At 38.6% G+C, this 21,911-nt stretch overlaps 1 protein-coding gene across 2 annotated transcripts in view; it reads right to left on the reverse strand.

Annotated features, from left to right (window-relative positions):
* Nucleotides 1-21,911, reverse strand: part of brf1b (BRF1 RNA polymerase III transcription initiation factor subunit b) — a 329,557-nt gene that overhangs the window by 238,655 nt on the left and 68,991 nt on the right. For both annotated transcript variants that reach the window (XM_028822170.2, XM_028822169.2), the window contains exons 3-4: nt 16,263-16,343; nt 2,004-2,177 (exon numbers count right to left, since the gene is read on the reverse strand). In XM_028822170.2, the coding sequence (XP_028678003.1) occupies nt 2,004-2,177; nt 16,263-16,343 (255 nt within the window). The remainder of the gene's footprint in view (nt 1-2,003; nt 2,178-16,262; nt 16,344-21,911) is intronic.

Here is a 21,911-nt window from a genome sequence, read left to right on the forward strand (position 1 = left end):
GCTCAAATGCAGGCAGAATCAGGCACTGCTATGTTCACCAAGGATTCCTCTGGAAGCTTGCATTTACTAGATTCCCTTTGGTGTCTGTGACAATATATTCTCGGCAAAGGACCAGTGTGGTTTTGGGGTGAATCATAACCTGAGCTAATACAGAAACACTTTCTCTTCCAGCCCACTTTCAAAGTATTCACTATTGCCCTGATAGTAGAAAAAGACATTTTCGACCATTTAGCCATTTCCTTATAGCTATTTCCTGCAGCTCAACTACAGTTGATCACACATCATTACTGTGTTCTTGAGTCTTTTCCATTGTGATGGATGACTAAAGAAAGCTGGTCTGCGAGTCACCTCAGATTTATACCCCAGAGAAACAGGAAGCCATACCTGACCACTTAAGTGGTACTACTAACTCAGATTAACTTAAAAAGGTAAAATATGAATGGGAATATACCACTTAAGTCATATGATTGTCTAGGGGTATCAATAACTGGGGCAGACAAAGTCAGAAATGCATATTATTTAATATACTATTTTTCTCAAAATAATATGGTTGAAAAAATATTGGTTTACAATGAAAATGTATTTTTCCTTTCAATGTTTTTGTTAATGCTCTGAATGAAAGATAAACAATAAAAAAGGTTATTGTTAGTAGCGGTCACTGTGACTACAATTTGTGCCCTTTAAAATGGTGGACTCAATTTGCTATAGCTGCTATTGACTCCTCTAATTACAAATTTATTCTACTGAACAATTTTTTTTAGTAATACAAAAACAAATAATTATGCTTCTATCATCTTAGTATAAGGAGTAAGGAGGTCAATAAAACTCTGCTGTAAACTCCAGGGGATGAAGGATAAATTTACTACATACTATGTTACATTAGTAAACACAATATGGTTGTCACTGTAGGACAAACAACCACACGTGTGAAGTCAGGATAACCTAGCATGCCCCTCTGTTCTAAAAATAGCCATTAATTTTAAAGGTTACATTATTACAATTAATGCAATCTTGAACTCTATACTCCTGAAACAATGTGTAAAACGCCACCCCGCCATTGGAAGCTGTCAGGATTTCTCTTCCTCCATTCAATAACCCTGAAACCAAAGGGGCCTTCAACATGCAAATTATAATCTTATGTAACAAAGTTACACAGTCATCACTGTAAAATATTCACATATAAATAATGAACAAAATTCATATTTTTAAGATCCTCCAATGACTCTTTTATTTTATTTTAAGGCCTAGTGTGTTTTATTATATCTTGGCTTACAAATGTTTACCTATTTGGTAACTTGTTTGCTCATCACTTGTGATAATCTGCAATTGCAGCTTTGCAAAATATGCAATGTGGAACATTGTAAGTAGCTCAACATGCAAATCAAAACAACTTGAGAGTGTGTGTTTGAATGAGCCCCAAAATAGATTAAGCTCACACAAAAACACTGATTTGTTTTTCAAATGAAAGTTTAAGGAGAAGTACATTAATTGAGAAAGAATAGTGATTATACTTAAGTGGAATCAACTATAGTACTTTGTTAAAAAATTATTTCAGCAAAAAAGTAATCTACTGTAGTTAATGCCAGAATGGCTAAAGACTTCATCTTCAATTACATTGTGTACATTCAGACAAGACTACTCTGTGAAAAAGGTTGGTAGTTTAAAAAGAAATATAACCCTTAAGACACAAGTATGCTGTACATGACTAAAGCAGTGTTTTGAAAGTGATTATACATGCAGCATTTGCGTAACTCTAATGTGTTCTCTATCTTTAGCATATCATTATTTTAAGAAAATAACAGTAGATAAGTAGTTTAAAATGGAAAAAATAAATCTGTCACCTGGTGACATATGAAAAACAGTGAGCCAATCAATTGACCTAAACTGCTCAAAGAAACGTTATATTAATATTCAACAGAGTCTTCACCATGGCACACAATACTGACAACACATTGACTGCCATTAACTTCATATTTGCATTTTAACTCTAAAAGAAAGGATACGTGGTGTGCCCTCTGTTCGACAGACAAGATACAGGCATGCAGCGATCACATGGGTCATTTTTCTGCCCCTTGTTAGGTGTTTGCTCACAGCCATTTTAAAGAAGTTGAATGCTGTATCCAGGCAATGTTGATTCAGCTGCAGCTGGTTTCCCAAGTGGTGAATCTGCCGCTTACCTGCAATATCAACAGCAGCATTATTAATCCACAGAATCATATCAATCTTTATAACCGTGAATAGACAAAAACAAGCAAAAATACTACAGCTGCCATAAGTACATTTCCACTAGTAGAGAAACTAGGATTTCAGTGTTGGATGGGTATGAAATACACTGATAGGCCTTTTGTAGTGAACAAATATAAAATTTAATGTGGGAAAAAAATCATCATGTAGGTTTATAATACTGCACGACTAAGTCCTTTTCTGGCAATCTGGTCACAAATGCATTGTAATGGAAAGAACTGCCAATATCATAGTGGTCTTGACAGAAGGAAATGACAACATGATAATTTTGAGTTAAATTTCTGCCTAATACATGATGTCAATAAGTGCCTTAGAATGAAGATGGATTTGAGTAACCAGCTACCTGTTGCATAATAAATAAAAGATTTCTTAATGCGTCTTTCTTTGAGGAATTCTCAGACTTTGTGTCCAATTGTAATTACAAACTATGACACATTCCTAATAGTCAGTGACTTTAACTTTCATATCGATAATTATCGGTGTGACCCGAAAGTAAAAGAATTCATGAACCTCCTGGACTCTTTTGATTTGAGACAGCACATCAGTCAGCCTACACACAAAGCAGGTCATACGTTAGACTTAGTAATTACAAAAGGACTAAAAGTTGATGTGAAGCAGATCATTGATATTGGTCTATCAGACCATTTTCTCTTACTTTTTAATATAGAAATAATGATAGAAAATATTCACGAGAAGCATATTGTTAAAAAACGCTTCTTTGATTCATCAGCAGCTTCAAAATTTACAAACATTTTAAGCAACCAGTCAGTTTGTAGTGCTTACTACAATAGTGAGAATAATGTAAATAGTACGGTGTAAAATTTTAATACTAAGGTGAGAGCTGCTGCTGACATAGTTGCACCTGAAAAGATAGTTAAAAAATCTTCTAGCACTATTACACCATGGAAGACCCAAAGAGTGTCTGATCTAAAGAGAACATGCCGGAGAGCTGAGTGTAAATGGAGAAAAACTAAATTGATTATCCACTACGAGATATTCAAGGTACAGAATACAACATAGTCCGTCTTGAGAGGCGGTGTCATTTCTCTAGAATTATAAATAACAATGCTAGCAATCCCAGAGTCTTATTCTCTACGACTGATCGTCTGCTAAATCCAGGTCACTCAATGGAATGCCTCCAAAATACTTCCAGTGAAACTTGAGGCTTTTGCTGTATTTTTTAATCAAAAAATTAATGATATTGGAAATAATATAGTACATCTCCCCAATACTGATCCTCTTAAACAAATTATAAACAAATAAAACAAATTAAATTATTTCACCAGGATAGATTTACCTGATTTATATAAAATAATTTCTCAACTGACGCCCTCCACCGGCGTCCTTGACCCAGTACCAACAAGTTTTTCAAAGACATATCGGGCGTGCTAACTGATAGTATTCTTGACATAGTAAACTCGTCATTAGATACGGGGGTCCTCCCAGACTGTCTTAAGACTGCTGTAGTTAAACCCCTGCTCAAGAAAAATAATCTTGACTCCTCTGCTTTTGAAAATTTTAGACCTATTTCTAATCTGCCTTTCTTAAGTAAAATTCTAGAGAAGGGAGTCATTATGCAGCTTAATGATCACCTCAATAAACATGCCATTCTTGGTATGTTTCAGTCGGGTTTCAGAACAAATCACAGTACAGAAACTGCACTCGATAAAGTAGTAAATGACTTGCGGGTAAATGCAGACAGAGGCCATTTATCTGTTCTCATCCTCTTAGATCTGAGTGCCGCATTTGATACCATTGATCACAATATTCTTAGAAATCGCCTTAGTCAATGGGTGGGCCTCTCTGGCAGTGTCTTAAATTTGCTTGAATCCTACCTGGCAGGTAGAAAATTCTTTGTTAGTTGTGGTAATTATACTTCAAAGACACATGATATTCTGTATGGTGTTCCACAATGCTCTATTCTGGGTCCACTGCTCTTTTCGATTTACATGCTTCCGTTAGGTCAGATTATCTCAGGGCAATGTGAGCTACCACAGCTATGCTGATGACACACAGCTGTATTTATCAATAGCACCTGACGACCTCAACACTCGATTCACTGACACAATGTCTCACTTGTGTTTCTGAACGGATGAGTAGTAATTTTCTCAAACTAAATAAAGAGAAAACAGAAATTTTAGTGATTGGCAATAATGGATATAATGCGGTTATTAGAAATAAACTTGACGCATTAGGGTTAAAAGTCAATACAGAGGTAAAGAATTTAGGGATAACTATTGAAACTGACCTGAATTTTAAATCACATATTAATCAGATTAAAGTTAGACCTCTTACAACATTGCAAGATGCTGAAAAATTAGTTCACGCTTTTGTTTTCAGTCGGCTAGATTACTGTAACACACTCCTCTCAGGGCTACCAAAAAAGACATCAATCGATTGCAACTAGTACAGAATGCAGCTACTAGAATCTTAAATCGGAAAAGAAAATCCGAGCACATCACCCCAGTTTTGATGTCACTACACTGGTTACCTGTGTGATTTAGAATTGACTTTAAAATACTGCTTATGGTTTACAAAACCTCAAATAATCTCGCTCCAGCTTATATTTCGGAATGTCTTACAATTTACACTTGAAATCGTAACCTTAGATCTTCAAATGAGTGTCTACTTAGAATTCCAAGAGCTGACCTTAAGTGGTGAGGCGGCCTGCTACTGTTATGCACCTAAAATCTGGAATAGCTTGCCAATAGGAATTTGCCAGGCTAATACAGTGGAGCACTTTAAAACACTACTGAAAACACATTTCTTTAACGTGGCTTACTCATAGCTTCATCTTAGTTTAATCCTGATGCTCTGTATATTTAATTAAACATCATTATTATTCATGGTGGCTCCAAAATCCATACTAACCCCTACTTTCTCTTCTGTTCCTTTTCCGGTTTTCTGAAGTGGAAATTTGCACCACCACCACCTAATCAAAGCACCGTGATGTCCCTACATTGATGAATTAAAGGCCAGAAGTCCACATGACCGTCATCATCAAATTCTCCCATGAGAACCCTGAATACAATGAGGACTGATTGAGGTCATTTATGTTAGGCAGAATGCCTAAAGGGGACTGGGTGGTCTTGTGGCCTAGAACCCCTGCAGATTTTATTTTTTTCTCCAGCCGTCTGGAGTTTTTTTTTTTTTTCTCTCTGTCCTCCCTGGCCATCGAACCTTACTTTTATTCTTTGTTAATTAGTGTTCCTTAATTTTAATTATTTATTTTGTCTTTTTTCTCTTTATCTTCATCATATAAAGCACTTTGCGCTACTTTGTTTGTATTAAAATGTGCTATATAAATAAATGTTGTTGTTAAAACTAAATTAGACAACAGATTCCAAACTACTTGAGTGAGTAATGGTACAAGAATTGTTGACATTATGTAACAAACAAAAAGTGTAATACCTATTTGTTGTTCTTTGAGAAGTATTACAGATCCTGTTTATAGATTTTTCTAATATTTAATTATGATAGAACTGCTGGGTGGTAAAAATACAAATATTTAAAAGACAAAAAGGAAAAACATTCCACTCTTGATGCCTATAGCTTACAAATAATCTCATAACAAAATTTCAAATAATCTTTTTACAGGGTATCTATCTTACTAAACCACAGTTAACTTATGCACGGCAGACGCACAGAGGCGCATGCATACTGCCACCGAGGCGCATGCGTACTGCGCCGTGGCGCCCGCCCCAGAGTCAAACGCGGCGGCTTCCCAGAGTCAGTAGATGGCGCCCAAACAACACCACCTGTAAACTAGACTTAATGAACGAAGGCGCCCACATAAAGAAACCGCTTTAGTTCAAATAGGGTTATTCAATTAAATGGAAACTTTACCATGCCTACGACCTGTGAACCAAACCTGAGGTAAAGCATGCACGCCAGGTTGTACAGCCGCCCGGACGCGCCCGCCCACACCACCGCATATACCCTCCATGATATTTCATCACGCAGAGGCTTCCCACTGAGGCGCATATTGAGTCAGTAGGTGGCGCCCAAACAACACAACCTGTACACTGCACTTGCTCTAATCCACTATGCCAGTAATATAGATCACTTAACGGTCACAGACTCAAACCCAGCGGCTTCCCCGACTCAGTAGCTGGCACACGAACACCACAACCTGTGAACTAAACTTGCTGTGCTCCACTCTGCCAGCAGTCAGTGTCAGCAAAGGCAACAGAATCGCGTCTCCACAAAACGAAACCGCTTTAATACAGATATGCTTATTTAATTAAATGACATTTCCCCAGACGCACCCACCCTCCATGATATGTCATCCATCCAAATATCGGACGGAACAGAAACTGATTGCCATTCTTGGATTTCCGATTCGCTAGAGAATTGCAGGCTTACTTGTTACAAGATAAAAAAGAACATATTGTTGATTTGGAAGGAAACACTTCAAAAGGTCAATACCAGGTTCATAACTTCTCAATGGAACATACTGTGCACCAAAAACAACTAGCTCAGCATCCAACATGATGAACAAAAAGAAAGTGTCAATAAATATTGTTGTATTGTAAAATAAGAATACTAAAAACATAATAATAAATAAATAATAATAACAAAAGCATACCAAAAACTAGGGATGCACCGATACCGAAACGGGTATCTGGTATCGGCCTCGATACCACATTTTCTAAAGTACTCGTACTCATTAAAAGTCCCCCGATACCGGGGACCGATACCACGGTCTGAGAAATGTCTATGTTTGAGCGGCGTGTAAGGGGTTAATCACAGGCGCCGAGTGCCCGCCCCCAGGCCCCGGCTGCAGCTCAGAGCGGGGAGAAGGCGAGGCGAGACATGTCAGCCGTGTGGAACTATTTCAAAGTGAATGAAGACGACAAAACAAAGGCGGACTGCAAATTGTGCTCAGCGAAATTGTCCAGAGGAGGCTCAAAAGGTAGTGCATTTAACACAAGTAATTTAATCAAGCACCTAAAATCCCAACACGACAACGAGTACAAAGAGTTTACCCACGCTTTTAAACCAACACAACCCACGCTGCAGCAAACTCTTGCAAGACGAGAGAAAATGTCCAGAGACAATCCACGTGCTGTGAAAATAACACAGGCAATTATCGAGTACATTGCATTGAGTGACCAGCCACTCTCGGAGGTAGAAAATGTGGGATTCCTGCGTCTCCTCCATGTTCTGGAGCCCAGATATGATGTCCCAAGCCGCCGCTACATGACTGACACAGAGCTGCCTAAACTACACGACTCCGTGAAAAAACATATCCACAGCCTACTGCAAGCCTCCTCTGCGTTTAGTTTCACCACGGATATTTGGACAAGCAGTGTTAGCCCCGTGTCGCTAATTAGCCTAACCTCCCAGTGGATAGACGAGAGTTTCACGCCGCAACGAGCCATATTACATGCGAAACAATACCATGGCTCGCACACCAGCCAGGCTATAGCGCATGTGTTTGAGGACCATGTTGTCCAAAGCGGCAGAGTTTACAACAAACTGAAAAAAATACTTGAGTTGCACTGTCACTGTTTACATTTTTTTTTTATAATTATTTATTCTGTAATATGTTGCATACAAAATGCTTTTCATTTTAAATAAATGTTCTTAATTCCAAACTAGTCCCTTGTTTTTTTTGTTAAATTATATGACTAAAGCTGTTAACTGTAAATTTAAATCATGTTTTTATTAAGTACTCGGTATCGGCGAGTACTGAAATGCAAGTACTCGTACTCGTACTCGTTTTCCAAAAAAGTGGTATCGGTGCATCCCTGCCAAAAACAAAACTGCACACTATTGGTTCCCAGAAAAAGTGGCACTCAGTCATGCAATTTGAGATACCCAGCAATTTGTGTGTTGTTCGTGTCAATTATCTCTTCAGCGATAATCTGGAAAGCCAGCCTTAGTCTTATCTGTTGATTGAACAAACGCTTTAGGAAATTTCTTTTAACACTTTTTCTCCTTTGAGTCCCAACATACTGAATCTTTTAAATGTGGTCGGTGAGACATGTGTTTAAGGACTTTGTACCATAATTCAGGATAGGTTTCTCTGTTTGGAATTTCAGCACAGACAAATAGATCTACATCATCAGCAATTAATTTATTTTGCGAAGTAACCAATAAATGCATGTGAGGTAAACCCCGTTTCTGAAATTTGATCGTGTAAATGTATGCTTTGATTTGACCGAACACCGTTTCGGTTCTATGTTGCATCGCTTCTCCGTTTTCATAAATATACACCTTCCCGAATTGTGGTGTCTTCGAAATTAAACTTGTCGTAGCTTTAATTGTTGCGGGACCACAGATTCTCATAGCATATGGTCCCGAATCGTGTAAATCTATGTTTTGAGCATTGAATGATGCAAACGCGTAAAGATTATTGTAGACTCAAATATTTTGCCTGTAGTGTTTGTGATTTCACTTTCACCAAACAGCAAGTCTTTTAATTCTTGCGGATACGCCTCTTCATTGGGAGGCAACACTACATTTCCCTGATGGCAACAGGAATTAGACGATCTGCAAGTCTCCGACTTAAACTCTAAAGCCTTACAATATCTACATACTTCTGACATATCACCTATGTCCATATATTCAATCTCTTTTCGCTCTTCCGTTATTTCACCGAGTAATAATTTGTTTTTTTGTGCTAATGCAAGTAATCTTTTTTTTTTTTTTTGATACTTTTGAATTTTACTACTTTCATATTCTTTAACTTACTCTGCATGTTTATCGCGCCAATGTTTTTGAACGTCATTATGAAGTCTTATTTCTGGCCCCGATTGGACCTAGAACTTTTCAATTCCACTTGGTCCGGGCTGATTATTACTTTCCTTATTTTCTGAATTTGTACATAAGATTATTATTGTTCTCTTGTGCAACCTTTTTTGCCTTCTTTTCTCTCCAACGCTTTCGTGTCTCTTTTCAACACGCTGCTCTTTCTTCTTCGCTTAGTTGTTCACGTGCCATCTAGAATGTATAACATTTTTAAGAGCTGGGAGCACATGAAGTGTGTCTGCCAAAGGCATTCCAACAACTGCAAGATTAGATGTCCATGAACTTATTTTAAATTGTTTGTAAATAGGGTGTGACATGCAAAAGTCACCATCTCACATCTCGACCAAGACTTTTTTATATGATATATTATATTTTTTATATATATATATATATATATATATATATATATATATATAAAACGGCAAGCACTGACCACCTCCTCCCGACTCAGACTCACTTGCTGGGTTCCCAACAGTCCTTGACCCGGAAGTGCTTCCGTCCTTGTGACTTGCCAGCACTTCCGGGTCAGATGGAGAATCCCAAATCTTTAAATCAGCCTGGAAGTACTGTGGGGCTTCTGTCTTCCTGACTTATATGCACTTCCGGGCTCCAAGGGAACATGACTCCCCAGGTCCTTTTGCAGCTCCCTCTGATGGCACCCAACAGGGCTGAGAAACCAGACTCCAAGTCCCAGGATGCCCTGCGGGAATCAGAGGCACTGCTACACTACAGGGGAGCTGCCATCTAGAGTTTTGGGGGAGGCAGTGTCCTGAAAAAGCTGCCTTCCCCCATCCTTTCATCACAGGGGCATCCTGGCCGGGATGAGCTGCCGGCCATCCGCCACAATTGTCACACAATTAGCATGGGAGGCCACAGCGGGGCCAAGCTACTGCTGACACACAGGTACAGGTAAGTGATCAGGTGTACTAATGCCTCTTCTTCCCTCCCTACAAGAGCAGTTACACCTAGTCTCCTCCACCCTCCGACTCCAGACCACAGATGACCATTTCCCTTCTAGATGTCTTGCCTCTTCCCCTTCAACAGCAATAAAAGCCAACAGCCTTGCTCTGCAGTCAGTCTAATTCGGGACTCAGTCTTTTTTGACTACTTGGTTGCTTATTTTTTTCCAGCATACCTTACAATATATACAGGGGGAATCCCAACCCCTTTTTTGTTGTGTTCTGTCTCTTTTACAATATTATATATTGTATATGTTCTGTTTTAATTTCTGCAGAAAAGAAGGTCCATTTGTAATATTGTGCTTTTTTTCCAATTTTTGCTAACCTAAACTTTAAATTTAAACCTCTGGCAGTTTACTGCTTACCTGTTCACCATTTCAGATCATTCATGCATTTCAACTGATTAAATTTGAAGAAAAACGGAGGTGTTCTAAAACTTTTGATCAGTAGTGTATACTATCTAAACAAATACATTTAATGAAATGAATGATAATCTTATACTTAAAAAACAATCTTACATTGTATTAGATCTGCAAATTATATACCCACCTCAGCCTGCCTAGATTTGACCAACAGCATTTTTTTTCTCCTGTGAATGCAATGTTAAAACTTGATAAAAGACTATCATGACTATTTTAACACCAAAAACACTATCACTTCCATTAAGGACTTTATGAGGCCCATGGCACATCATTACTGGTACTCCACATAAGCCCCAGACCGGAAATAGATGTTATAGCTGAGCACACATCACTTTGAATCAGAAAGCATTTACAGCATTTTAACTTGAGAAGAACAGCCAGGTAACCACAAATAATAACTACAAAATAGAATTTAGTCAGAAAAACCACAAGAAAGATCGAGGGTAGGAACTAGGAAGTATATCATATCACTCGAACAAGAGCACAGTTATCAACATGTCTAAGGCAAGGGGTACATTTTAAGTTAATTTTACTTCGTTCACGGCCATTAATACAATCTCCTTTGTCCTTGTATGTTGACCTTAAATTCAACAATCACTGATGAAGTGATATTTTTTGTACTAAAATATAATTCTCATAAAGAAAAATCTTAAGTAGTATAGACCTAGTCTGAATACTTTGAATTTTCAGCAAAGTTTTGGATTTCCACAGTTTAGCCATTTACCACTCAAATCTTTTTCCTTCACCCAGCATCTTTTTGATGAGCACATTTTTTCATATTCATCAGACATCATCTCCAAACACATCTTCTTTGACCTCCTTCTTGACTTTGTCCCCTCTGCCTCCACCTTACTGCACCTACTCACACAATCATTTCCTGCCTTTCACTCCACATGGCCAAACTAACCAAGTCCGTTTCTCCACAGCACAACACCTGTTGCCTCTACACCACATCTTTTTTCCTCTCACATAGTGAAAATCTATTCATCTACCTGGTCATTCTCATCTCTGGTCTTGTTAGAGTAGCTTCATATTCTGTTTCCATCAGCCAGGACTCAATCCCAATAAGCATACTACTACAAAGATTTCATAAAATTTCATAAATAATTAGGATTTAGATGAAGAAGATAAATACTAGAAATGTTTACAAGAAAAATATTGGTTGTAAACTTATTTCTCTGAATAAGCAAATATAACCATACAAGATCCATCAAAAAAGGAAAGGAGATAGGTCTTTGGTCCATCCTTCAAACAGATCATTATGTATATGTATGAAAGCGTATGATGAGTATGATGATGAATGAAAAAGCGTATGATGAGTTGTATGAGAGGTTGGACACTAAGGAGGGAGAAAAGAACCTGTACCGATTGGCTAGACAGAGGGACTGAGCTGGGAAAGATGTGCAGCAGGTTAGGGTAATAAAGGATAAATATGGAAATGTACTCAAAAGCAAGGAGAGTGTGTTGAGCAGATGGAAAGAGTACTTTGAGAGGCTGATGAATGAAGAGAACGAGAGAGAGAGAAGAGGTTGGATGCCGTGAAGATAGTGATTCAGGAAGTGCAGCAGATTAGCAAGGAGGAAGTAAGGACAGCTATGAAGAGGATGAAGAATGGAAAAGCCGTTGGCCCAGATGACATACCTGTGGAAGCATGGAGGTGTTTAGGAGAGATGGTTGTGGAGTTTTTAACCAGATTGTTTAATAGAATCTTGGAAAGTGAGAGGATGCCTGAAGAGTGGAGAAGAAGTATACTGGTGCCGATAATTTAAAAATAAGGGGGATCTGCAGGACTGTAGTAATTACAGGAGGATACAATTGATGAGCCATAGCATGAAGTTATGGGAAAGAGTAGTGGAAGCTAGGTTAAGAAGTGAGGTGATGATTAGCGAGCAGCAGTATGGTTTCATGCCAAGAAAGAGCACCACAGATGCGATGTTTGCTCTGAGGGTGTTGATGGAGAAGTATAGAGAAGTCCAGAAGGAGTTGCATTGCGTCTTTGTGGACCTGGAGAAAGCATATGACAGGGTGCCCTGAGAGGAGTTGTGGTATTGTATGAGGAAGTCGGGAGTGGCAGAGAAGTATGCAAGTGTTGTACAGGATATGTACGAGGGAAGTGTGACTGTGGTGAGGTCTGCAGTAGGAGTGACGGATGCATTCAAGGTGGAGGTGGGTTTACATCAGGGATAGGCTCTGAGTCCTTTCTTATTGGCAATGGTGATGGACAGGTTGACAGACGAGATTAGACAGGAGTCCCCTTGGACTAAAATGTTTGCTGATGACATTGTGATCTGTAGCGATAGTAGGGAGCAGGTTGAGGAGACCCTGGAGAGGTGGAATATGCTCTAGAGAGAAGAGGAATGAAGGTCAGTAGGATCAAGACAGAATACATGTGTGTAAATGAGAGGGAGGTCAGTGGAATGGTGAGGATGAAAGGAGTACAGTTGGCGAAGGTGGATGAATTTAAATACTTGGGATCAACAGTACAGAGTAATGGGGATTGTGGAAGAGAGGTGAAAAAGAGAGTGCAGGCAGGGTGGAATGGGTGGAGAAGAGTGTCAGGAGTGATTTGTGACAGACGGGTATCAGCAAGAGTGAAAGGGAAGAAAGAAAGAAAGAAAGAAGAAAATGATGAAAAGGGCTGTACTTTTCACATCTTTTAGAAATGCATCACTTTGGTGAATGTTCACCATTAACTGAGCATACAATTATGCAAATCTAGTCTTCAAAGCATAAAATATTTTTCCAAAAATGTTCAACTTTTCTTCTAGAGGGATCTATAATGGTAAAGTGGCAAATTAAATAATCTAAGACAACCTGTCCTCAGCAACATCCTCCAACTTCTCCAAGGAAAATCCCAGGCTAATCGGAGAGATACAATTTCTCCATGCTGTTCTGGATCTTTTCCTTGGCAATGATTAACTCAAAAGGAGCCAGTGGATTCAAAGCAGCTACTCTGATTCTACAGTACAATGCAATTCCCAGACCCCCTGCTCTAACACAGATATTTTAGTCCATTAATTTCACTTTGGCTACCTGTATTCATAATTTCATCCATTCGACATCCACAAAGAGATTGTAATCACAGATAAGGATGGAGGTGTGCTTTTCCCAGTACAATGATCACTAAACTACTGATATTATGTTAATTCATTGGTCTATCTCACAATTGCCTAAATTCCCCTCCCAAACTGAACAAAACCCACAGGTATTAGAACTCCGCCACTAGGAGCAGCTGCTCCCTCCACACCACCAAGTTGAACATTTTTTTTTTTTTTTTTTTTTTTTTTAATAGGCTCAGGAAAGAAATACAAATTCTAATCTTCTAATGCAGACAGCAGTGAACAACTCCAATGTAGGATATAGATCAACAGTTAGCTAGACAGATCAACAGCTAGCTAGATAGATAGACAGATCGATAGATGACTTTATTAATCCCCAAGGGGAAATTCACATACTCCAGCAGCAGCATACTGATAAAACCAATATTAATTAAAGAGTGATAAAAACACAGTGCAAGTTAAAAAATGCAAGGTGGAGAGTGCAAGGCAGGTATAACAGTCAATAACATTGTATAACTAGACAAAGAGCCCATTTCGACAACGGAAGATGAAACGGGCACGAGTTTGTGTCAGCAGTGTATGAAGAACAAATGATAAGTAACGAAGAAGTTGTTTTGTAATGAGTGTACTCCGCTTTACTCATTACTGTACAGGCTTGTACTGTTAGTTGATGAATTTTCCAGGCCTATAGTACTGTATAATATTGAATGATGAATGTTCCAGTACAATATGGAATAGTAATAAGTATAAGCAGCACAAACCTGATATAGGTGTATTGAATGAATGCGTAATTGAATCAGAATGCGTAATTAGGCCTCGAGCTGTAGTCGAAATCGCCTTTCAGGCCTCTAGAGCTTTAATCAAATTTTTGAGGCCGTAAATCCGCTGCCTGCTGCGATGTTGGGGTTGGATGTCGGTCTCATAAGGTTTTTCGGGCAGCTGCGCAGAAGGCGACTGACTGTGCATTTAGCTTCGGATGTGCGCAGAAGGTGACTGCGCATTCGGCTTCGGACGGACGTGAGTGAGGAGGCAGGCGAATTATGTATTAAGATGTTAACGTTTACCCCCCCCAGGTGGAATTGAAGAGTCGCATAGTGTGGGGGAGGAACAATCTCTTCAGTCTGTCAGTGGAGCAGGACAGTGACAGCAGTCTGTTGCTGACGCTGCTCCTCTGTCTGGAGATGATACTGTCCAGTGGATTCTCCATGATTTACAGGACCCTTTCAGCGCCCGTCACTCCACCACAGATGTCAAACTGTCCAGCTCCATGCCTACAATAGAGCCTGCCTTCCTCACCAGTTTGTCCAGGCATGATGCGTCCCTCTTCTTTATGCTGCCTCCCCAGCACACCACCGCATAGAAGAGGGCGCTCAAGAGAACATTATCATCAAAGAGAAATATGCAATCATTTGGTAATCAAACTAGGCATTGTCCAAGTCTTAGCTGTGCCTTGATATCCCATCAATGAGAATGAAACTCAAAAACAAAACAGGACACAAGATATACCTTTGGTAGATGTGGAAGAATATTTCAGACAAATTTAAACAAATAAATATGCAAATAAATAAATGTATTGTGAAATGTGAAAATACAGTATATTCATAGATTATCAATAATGATAATGAAAATTAAAATAAATAATATTTAATTTTGTCAAAAACATTCAACCTTTGGCAGAGTCCCATATCAAAAATACATCATCTCAAATGAATATCAAATATGCAAACCCATCCTCCACTCATCAAATACAGGGTCCGAATGGTACAAAGAGGGATTCTGAAATTCCATAGTCCATAAGCACTGTTCAAAAAGATACCACATCATTATGCATTATATCTCACATGTACAGTTCAACTAATGAACAGAGTTGGTGTTCCAGGATCCCTCTGTAATTGGAATACATCATCTGCTAATGGAAGAAAAGGTCAATTGATCATGAAAGTACTGCATTAAAGACAGTTTGAGTTGTGATTATAGAACTCAGACTGAACACAGGCTCTCTAGATACACTAATAATGCAGGGTTAGATGCAAAATAAATTTGTACCAGATATAGGCATGGAGGTGCAATTATGCATTCATATGCAATTTAATGCCAATAATTTGAATGTCAGGCAAAAAGGACAAAAACATAACCCAGAAATCCATCAATGTAGATGAATAATTATGTTTATAAACTTTGGGGACACTTGGTAATAAATATTAAAAATTAAAATGGTCCTGATAATTAAGCACCAAATTTTAAAGTGAAAAAAAAATACAGGAAAAAATTAAAAATACCAAAATACAGTATGTGAAATATATGTACTAATGGGAATAAAAGTCAGTGAGACAGAGGTTAAAATTTTATATACTGTAAAGTCAGCATATTACTTTAGTCTTTATCTTGATAGTTAATATTGATTTAAAGTATCAGATAAATATCACATTATTGATAAAGCTTCTATTAGTAATTACTATTGAGAAAAACCTAAGGATGCTTGTGTTCCACTTATTAAAATTAAAGGACTTCAACTGCAGTTCATTAAATACATTCGGCAATCAGCACGTTAAGAAAGCTAATGGTATTTGATAAACATTAAAGTGGTAATTATTGCTAGTATTGTGTATTTTCTACACTTCCAAATAAAATAAAATTTCATCAATTTACAATTCAAATAAAATTACAATTTTATGTCAGACTAAAAATTTTCTATTAACAGACTATGAGGAAAAGAAAGAACTACGGATGCTGATAAAAATAGAAAGGCAAAGTTTGGATTTTTAGGTTTTAAGTTTTCAGAAAGCTTACTACAAATAAGGGTAGCATTTCACATAACATACCATTCTGCAGGGTCTGTGCTCTGGATTCCTTTCCAAGACTATTATGAAAACCTGCTCCCAGGGAAGGTGCCTTTCCTGAACCTGTATAAGCATAAGATTTAAATAATCACAAAATGTTTACAAGGAAATTTCCATAAAGTTAACACAATTTTAAAAAGTACTGTAAATGTTATGTTTTTAAAGCACTAATAATGAAATACTTCTTATCTACACATACTGTATCATGAATATTACATTTAAACATAATATACCGAATGCTACGTGGACATTTTAGAGGGAACAGCAGCCCTTCGGTGACAACATCTTTGGACAAACACTGTCATTTAAGTCAAGAAGGATGGCAGCATGTTAAATTCAGTTCAAAATATTTTATTTTGAATAGTGATTTTATACATTAACTACCACCTGACTGTGCTTTTACATTTATGAAGCTACAGTAAAATAAGCAGGTTAACTAATTTGCTGAGAAAGAAATAAAAAAAAAATCAGAAGTTCTGATAACAGAGTAACTAAAAACCAAACACTAACTGGGGAATAGAATAGCTTGAACTCATCTGTATATACAATCTCTTTGATAACATATGGCTTCAGAGGCACAGTTTTAACTAAACAATAAGGTTATTCATTTTTTGCGGTATGAAACAACAAAAAAAGACAAAAAATATTTGTCTGTTGATACAACAAAATATGTTTTATGCTGCGAGAACCTTTTAACAAAGAAGGTTGCTTATTAAAGTGTGGCTGAACTATGGAGCCTGCCTTTAGCATGCAAGGGCTAGAATATTGCACAAATAAATAAAAAAATAAAATAAAACAAATCTTAAGTGCAAGTGCCCATCCTGAAGGGTCTTAGTGAATGCAGGCTACAGATGGAAGTGTAAGATATTGGAGTCAGCTTTGTGGTTCAGTCTGGTTTATCTGATATGATACACACAACCATTGTCAAAGGATGTCCAAACGTTGTCATTCTCTAGGGTATCATTTTGGATCTTTCTGCACATGAGCTCAAAATAAAGTGAATTTTTTCAATCCTACAACCAAACCTCCCCCTCACAATCAGTGAGTCATCAAGTTATTTTTACCCTTTAATTGATCTCATTGTTTAATTAACTGACTTTTTCCTAACACAAGAAATTAAGTATCATTTGCATTTTAGCTATGGCTCTAAATGCTTAATTTGTATTGTCATTTTCTTTGTAAATCACCTTTTTGCATAGAGTTTGTTCTCATACGCGGTATTTGAATACCGACAATTAATGATGGTGAAACAGACACTAGGCCATACATCACTGAACACTATAGGGCAGCAGCCACCACATTCTTACACATATGTGTGCTTATTAGGAAATGAACACCTGAATAAAAAGAAAATATTACATAACAAAACACTTCAAACAAAACTTCAAAAGACAGAACTCATCCATGTCTAACACCTACAAATGCTTGCTTTATTCAGTAAAACTTTAGCACAACTAGATTTAATTCCAGGGTTGATTTAACTGAGAAATGACAACTTGCTTAACTTAAGTAGAAGTTCAGTGAATAGAAGAAATTGGCTGGGATGAAAACCTGAAGCCCCAGGGCTTGTTCCTGTGATGTGTTACTAATTTGGCATATTGGTTAAAAGCTAGCAGAATACACACAATTTCTTTTGCTGAAATCATATATTAATGAAATCAAGTTCAAGCACTTTATTGTCATTGTGTAACACAATAAAATTACTTTTTGTGACAGCCCCAAGGTGCATTTAAAGAAAAGTCAAATAATTCCAAATATGTCATATACTGTACAGTGTTAAGTGATCAAGTAACCACAGCAAATTATTATTGCTCAAAGTACAGCAGCATAAATTGTTATTGCACCTGTTAATAAATAGTACATTACATATTCTATATTGTATTACATTAGTATATTGCACATCACCAATATAGCTTATTGCACATGTTCAATTAAAAATTATCTCAGACAGAGGAGATTCAGAGTTCAGAAAGTTAATGGCAGATGGGAAAAAGCTATTTTTTAGTCTGTTTGTGCATACACAGATTGACGGGAGTAGCTCAAACAAAGAATTTCCAGGATGAGTTTTGTCCTTGAGAATGTTCTTGGCCCTTCTCACACAGCGAGTCTTATACAAGGGTTCGAGTGATGGCAGTTCAGTCCCAATAACTCCCTCTACTGTTTTTATGACCTGCTGTTGGGCTTCTTTAGCAGCCTTGGCGCAGCTGTTGTGCCAGGCCATCATGCAGTTAGTTAAGATGCTCTCTGTTGTTGCCTCTATAGAAATTAACCAGCAGCTTCTGGGGGAGGTCAGCTCTCCTTAGCTTCCTGAGAAAATAGAGGCGTTGTTGTGCTTTGCCTATTATAGCCAAGTTGTTGTCAGCCCAGGACAGGTCCTCTGAGATGGTGACTCCTAGAAACTTAAAGCTGGAAACTCTCTCCACAGCATCTGCATTGATTGTTATCGGACTGTGATTGGTCTTTTTAGTGGTCGTAAAGTCCAGAATAACTTCTTTGGTCTTTTTGGTATTTAAGACCAGGTTGCTGGTGTTGCACCATGCTGTCAGATTCTGAACCTCTTCCCTATATGCAGCTTCATTATTGTCTGTTACAAGCCCAATGACAGTCGTATCACCCGCAAATTTAACAATAATGTTTGATTGGTGGATGGGTTGACAGTCATGGGTGAAGAGTGGATACAGAAGGGGACTTACTACACATCCTTGCGGCACACCAGTGCTCAGGGTAAGGGTGGAGGATGTGTGTTTGCCCATCCTAACAGACTGGGGGCAGTTGGTGAGAAAATCCAGTAACCAGTTGCATATGGATGGAGCAAGTCCTAGTGCATGCAGTTTTGGATCATCTGGTTAGGTATGATGGTATTAAATGCAGAGCTGTAGACAATGAAGAGCATCCTAACATAGGTGTTGGGCTTTTCCAGGTGCGAGAGGGCAGCATGTAGAGCCACACAGATGGCGTCCTCAGTTGATCTGTTTGACCGATAGGCAAACTGGTGTTGGTCTAGATCAGCTGGGATGGAGGCTTTGATGTGGGTGATTACCAGTCGTTCAAAGCACTTTACGATGACAGGGGTGAGAGTGACTGGTCGATAGTCATTAAGACAGGTTATCCTCAGTTTTTTGGGAACAGGTACAATGGTTGTGGATTTCAGGCACAAGGGGACTACACCTGAGGGGAGAGAGAGAGAGAGGTTGAATATGTGTGTAAATACCTCTGCTAATTGGTCAGTGCAGGTCTGGAGCACACGTCCTTGCACATTATCAGGAGCTGCTGCCTTCCTTGTATTGATGTTTTCAAGTACCTGCCGCACATCATGTATGTGTATGACCAAAGGCTGCGAGTCTCCGGTCAGCTCGAAGCTGACTGGAGGCTGGTTATTGTCCTTGTCAAACCGTACAAAGAAACTGTTAAGTTCCTCTGCTAGGTTGGCATTGTTATTGGCCAGTGTGTCTTGTACGTAATTTTTCTTTTTGTAATCCGTGATTAATCGGATGCCTTGCCACATCCGCTGTGAGTATGAGTTACTGTCAAAGTCCTCCTCAGTCCATTGTTTGTACATTAGTTTAGCAGACTTGATGCCCTTCTTGAGGTTAGCTCTGGCAGCTCTATAGGCTGAGGTGTCTCCTAACTTAAAGGCTTTGTCCCTTTCCCTGAGCAGCTGTTTGACTTCACTATTCATCCATGGTTTCTCATTTGGGTAGACCTTAATCCTTTTGTTGACAGTGACATTGTCCACACAGTAATTAATATATGACAGCACAGATGAAGTATATGTCTCTAAGTCTGTCAGATGAAAAAATATATTCCAGTCTGTTTGTTCAAAGCAGTCCTGGAGTTGGCAAATGGCAAGCCACTAATAAACTCCATAAGCCCCTATTTTGGAATCCCAGGTACTATAAAGACACAGCACACTAAGAACCACAGGGGAAAACAACAGAGAATCAAGAATGGTGTTTAAAAATACAAAATATTTACTAAATAAGAACATACTCTAACCAAATCTTTGTATCTAAGTATGAATAATCTCTGTTTAGTGGGCATCTAAATATCAGAATTATATCCTGAATCATACAACAGTTCAAATGACTTTTTCATTATGTCACATTCCACCAGAAAGTTCAAGGCTCTGATAAACTGCAACAGATTTAAAGCAAATAACAGTAACCTTTAATAGAGAAGCATGTAGAACACATGTTTGAAACATGCATCTTCAGGGGTCTGTGTCCTACTCAGGCATGACGAATGATGGTAACAGATTGTATTTTGGGGAGGTAAAAGAGACAAATATATGTAGACATACTGTACATGTTTAATAATATACAGGACGTTAAGGCCGTTAATCAAAAACTACTACACATTAGTACTATTCACAACTAACACAGCACTGAAATGTCTAAATCCTGCAAGCAATTTCTTAATCGTGGTACAGACTAAAGGTGACCTCAGACTAACAGGCTAAGAGCCACTGTAATATTAAAACTGAATGATTTATTTGTAATGGCTTAAAGAGGCTGCTTCCTCTCTCCATTAACTAAGTGGAGCAAATGGTGTTATTTTAAGAAAGCCCAATGCCCCAGTTACTAGAAAGAATATTATATAGATATAGATAGATAGAGTGCATCCGGAAAGTATTCACAGCGCATCACTTTTTCCACATTTTGTTATGTTACAGCCTTATTCCAAAATGGATTAAATTCATTTTTTTCCTCAGAATTCTACACACAACACCCCATAATGACAAAGTGAAAAACGGTTGAGGTTTTTGCAAATTGATTAAAAATAAAAAAACTGAGAAATCACATGTACATAAGTATTCACAGCCTTTGCTCAATACTTTGTCTATGCACCTTTGGCAGCAATTACAGCCTCAAGTCTTTTTGAATATTATGCCACAAGCTTGGCACACCTATCTTTGGCCAGTTTCGCCCATTCCTCTTTGCAGCACCTTTCGAGCTCCATCAGGTTGGATAGGAAGCATCGGTGCATAGACATTTTAAGATCTCTCCAGAGATGTTCAATCAGATTCAAGTCTGGGCTCTGGCTGGGCCACTGAAGGACATTCACAGAGTTGTCCAGAAGCCACTCCTTTGATATCTTGGCTGTGTGCTTAGGGTTATTGTCCTGCTGAAAGATGAACCGTCGCCCCAGTCTGAGGTCAAGAGCGCTCTGGAGCAGGTTTTCATCCAGGATGTCTCTGTACATTGCTGCATTCATCTTTCCCTTTATCCTGACTAGTCTCCCAGTTCCTGCCGCTGAAAAACATCCCCACAGTATGATGCTGCCACCACCATGCTTCACTGTAGGGATGGTATTGGCCTGGTGATGAGCGGTGCCTGGTTTCCTCCAAACGTGACGCCTGGCATTCACACCAAAGAGTTCAATCTTTGTCTCATCAGACCAGAGAATTTTCTTTCTCATGGTCTGAGAGTCCTTCAGGTGCCTTTTGGCAAACTCCAGGTGGGCTGCCATGTGCCTTTTACTAAGGAGTAGCTTCCGTTTGGCCACTCTACCATACAGGCCTGATTGGTGGATTGCTGCAGAGATGGTTGTCCTTCTGGAAGGTTCTCCTCTCTCCACAGAGGACCTCTGGAACTCTGACAGAGTGACTATCGGGTTCTTGGACACCTCCCT

The sequence above is a fragment of the Erpetoichthys calabaricus genome, chromosome 16, assembly GCF_900747795.2.
Source record: "Erpetoichthys calabaricus chromosome 16, fErpCal1.3, whole genome shotgun sequence".
NCBI classification, from domain to species: domain Eukaryota; kingdom Metazoa; phylum Chordata; class Cladistia; order Polypteriformes; family Polypteridae; genus Erpetoichthys; species Erpetoichthys calabaricus.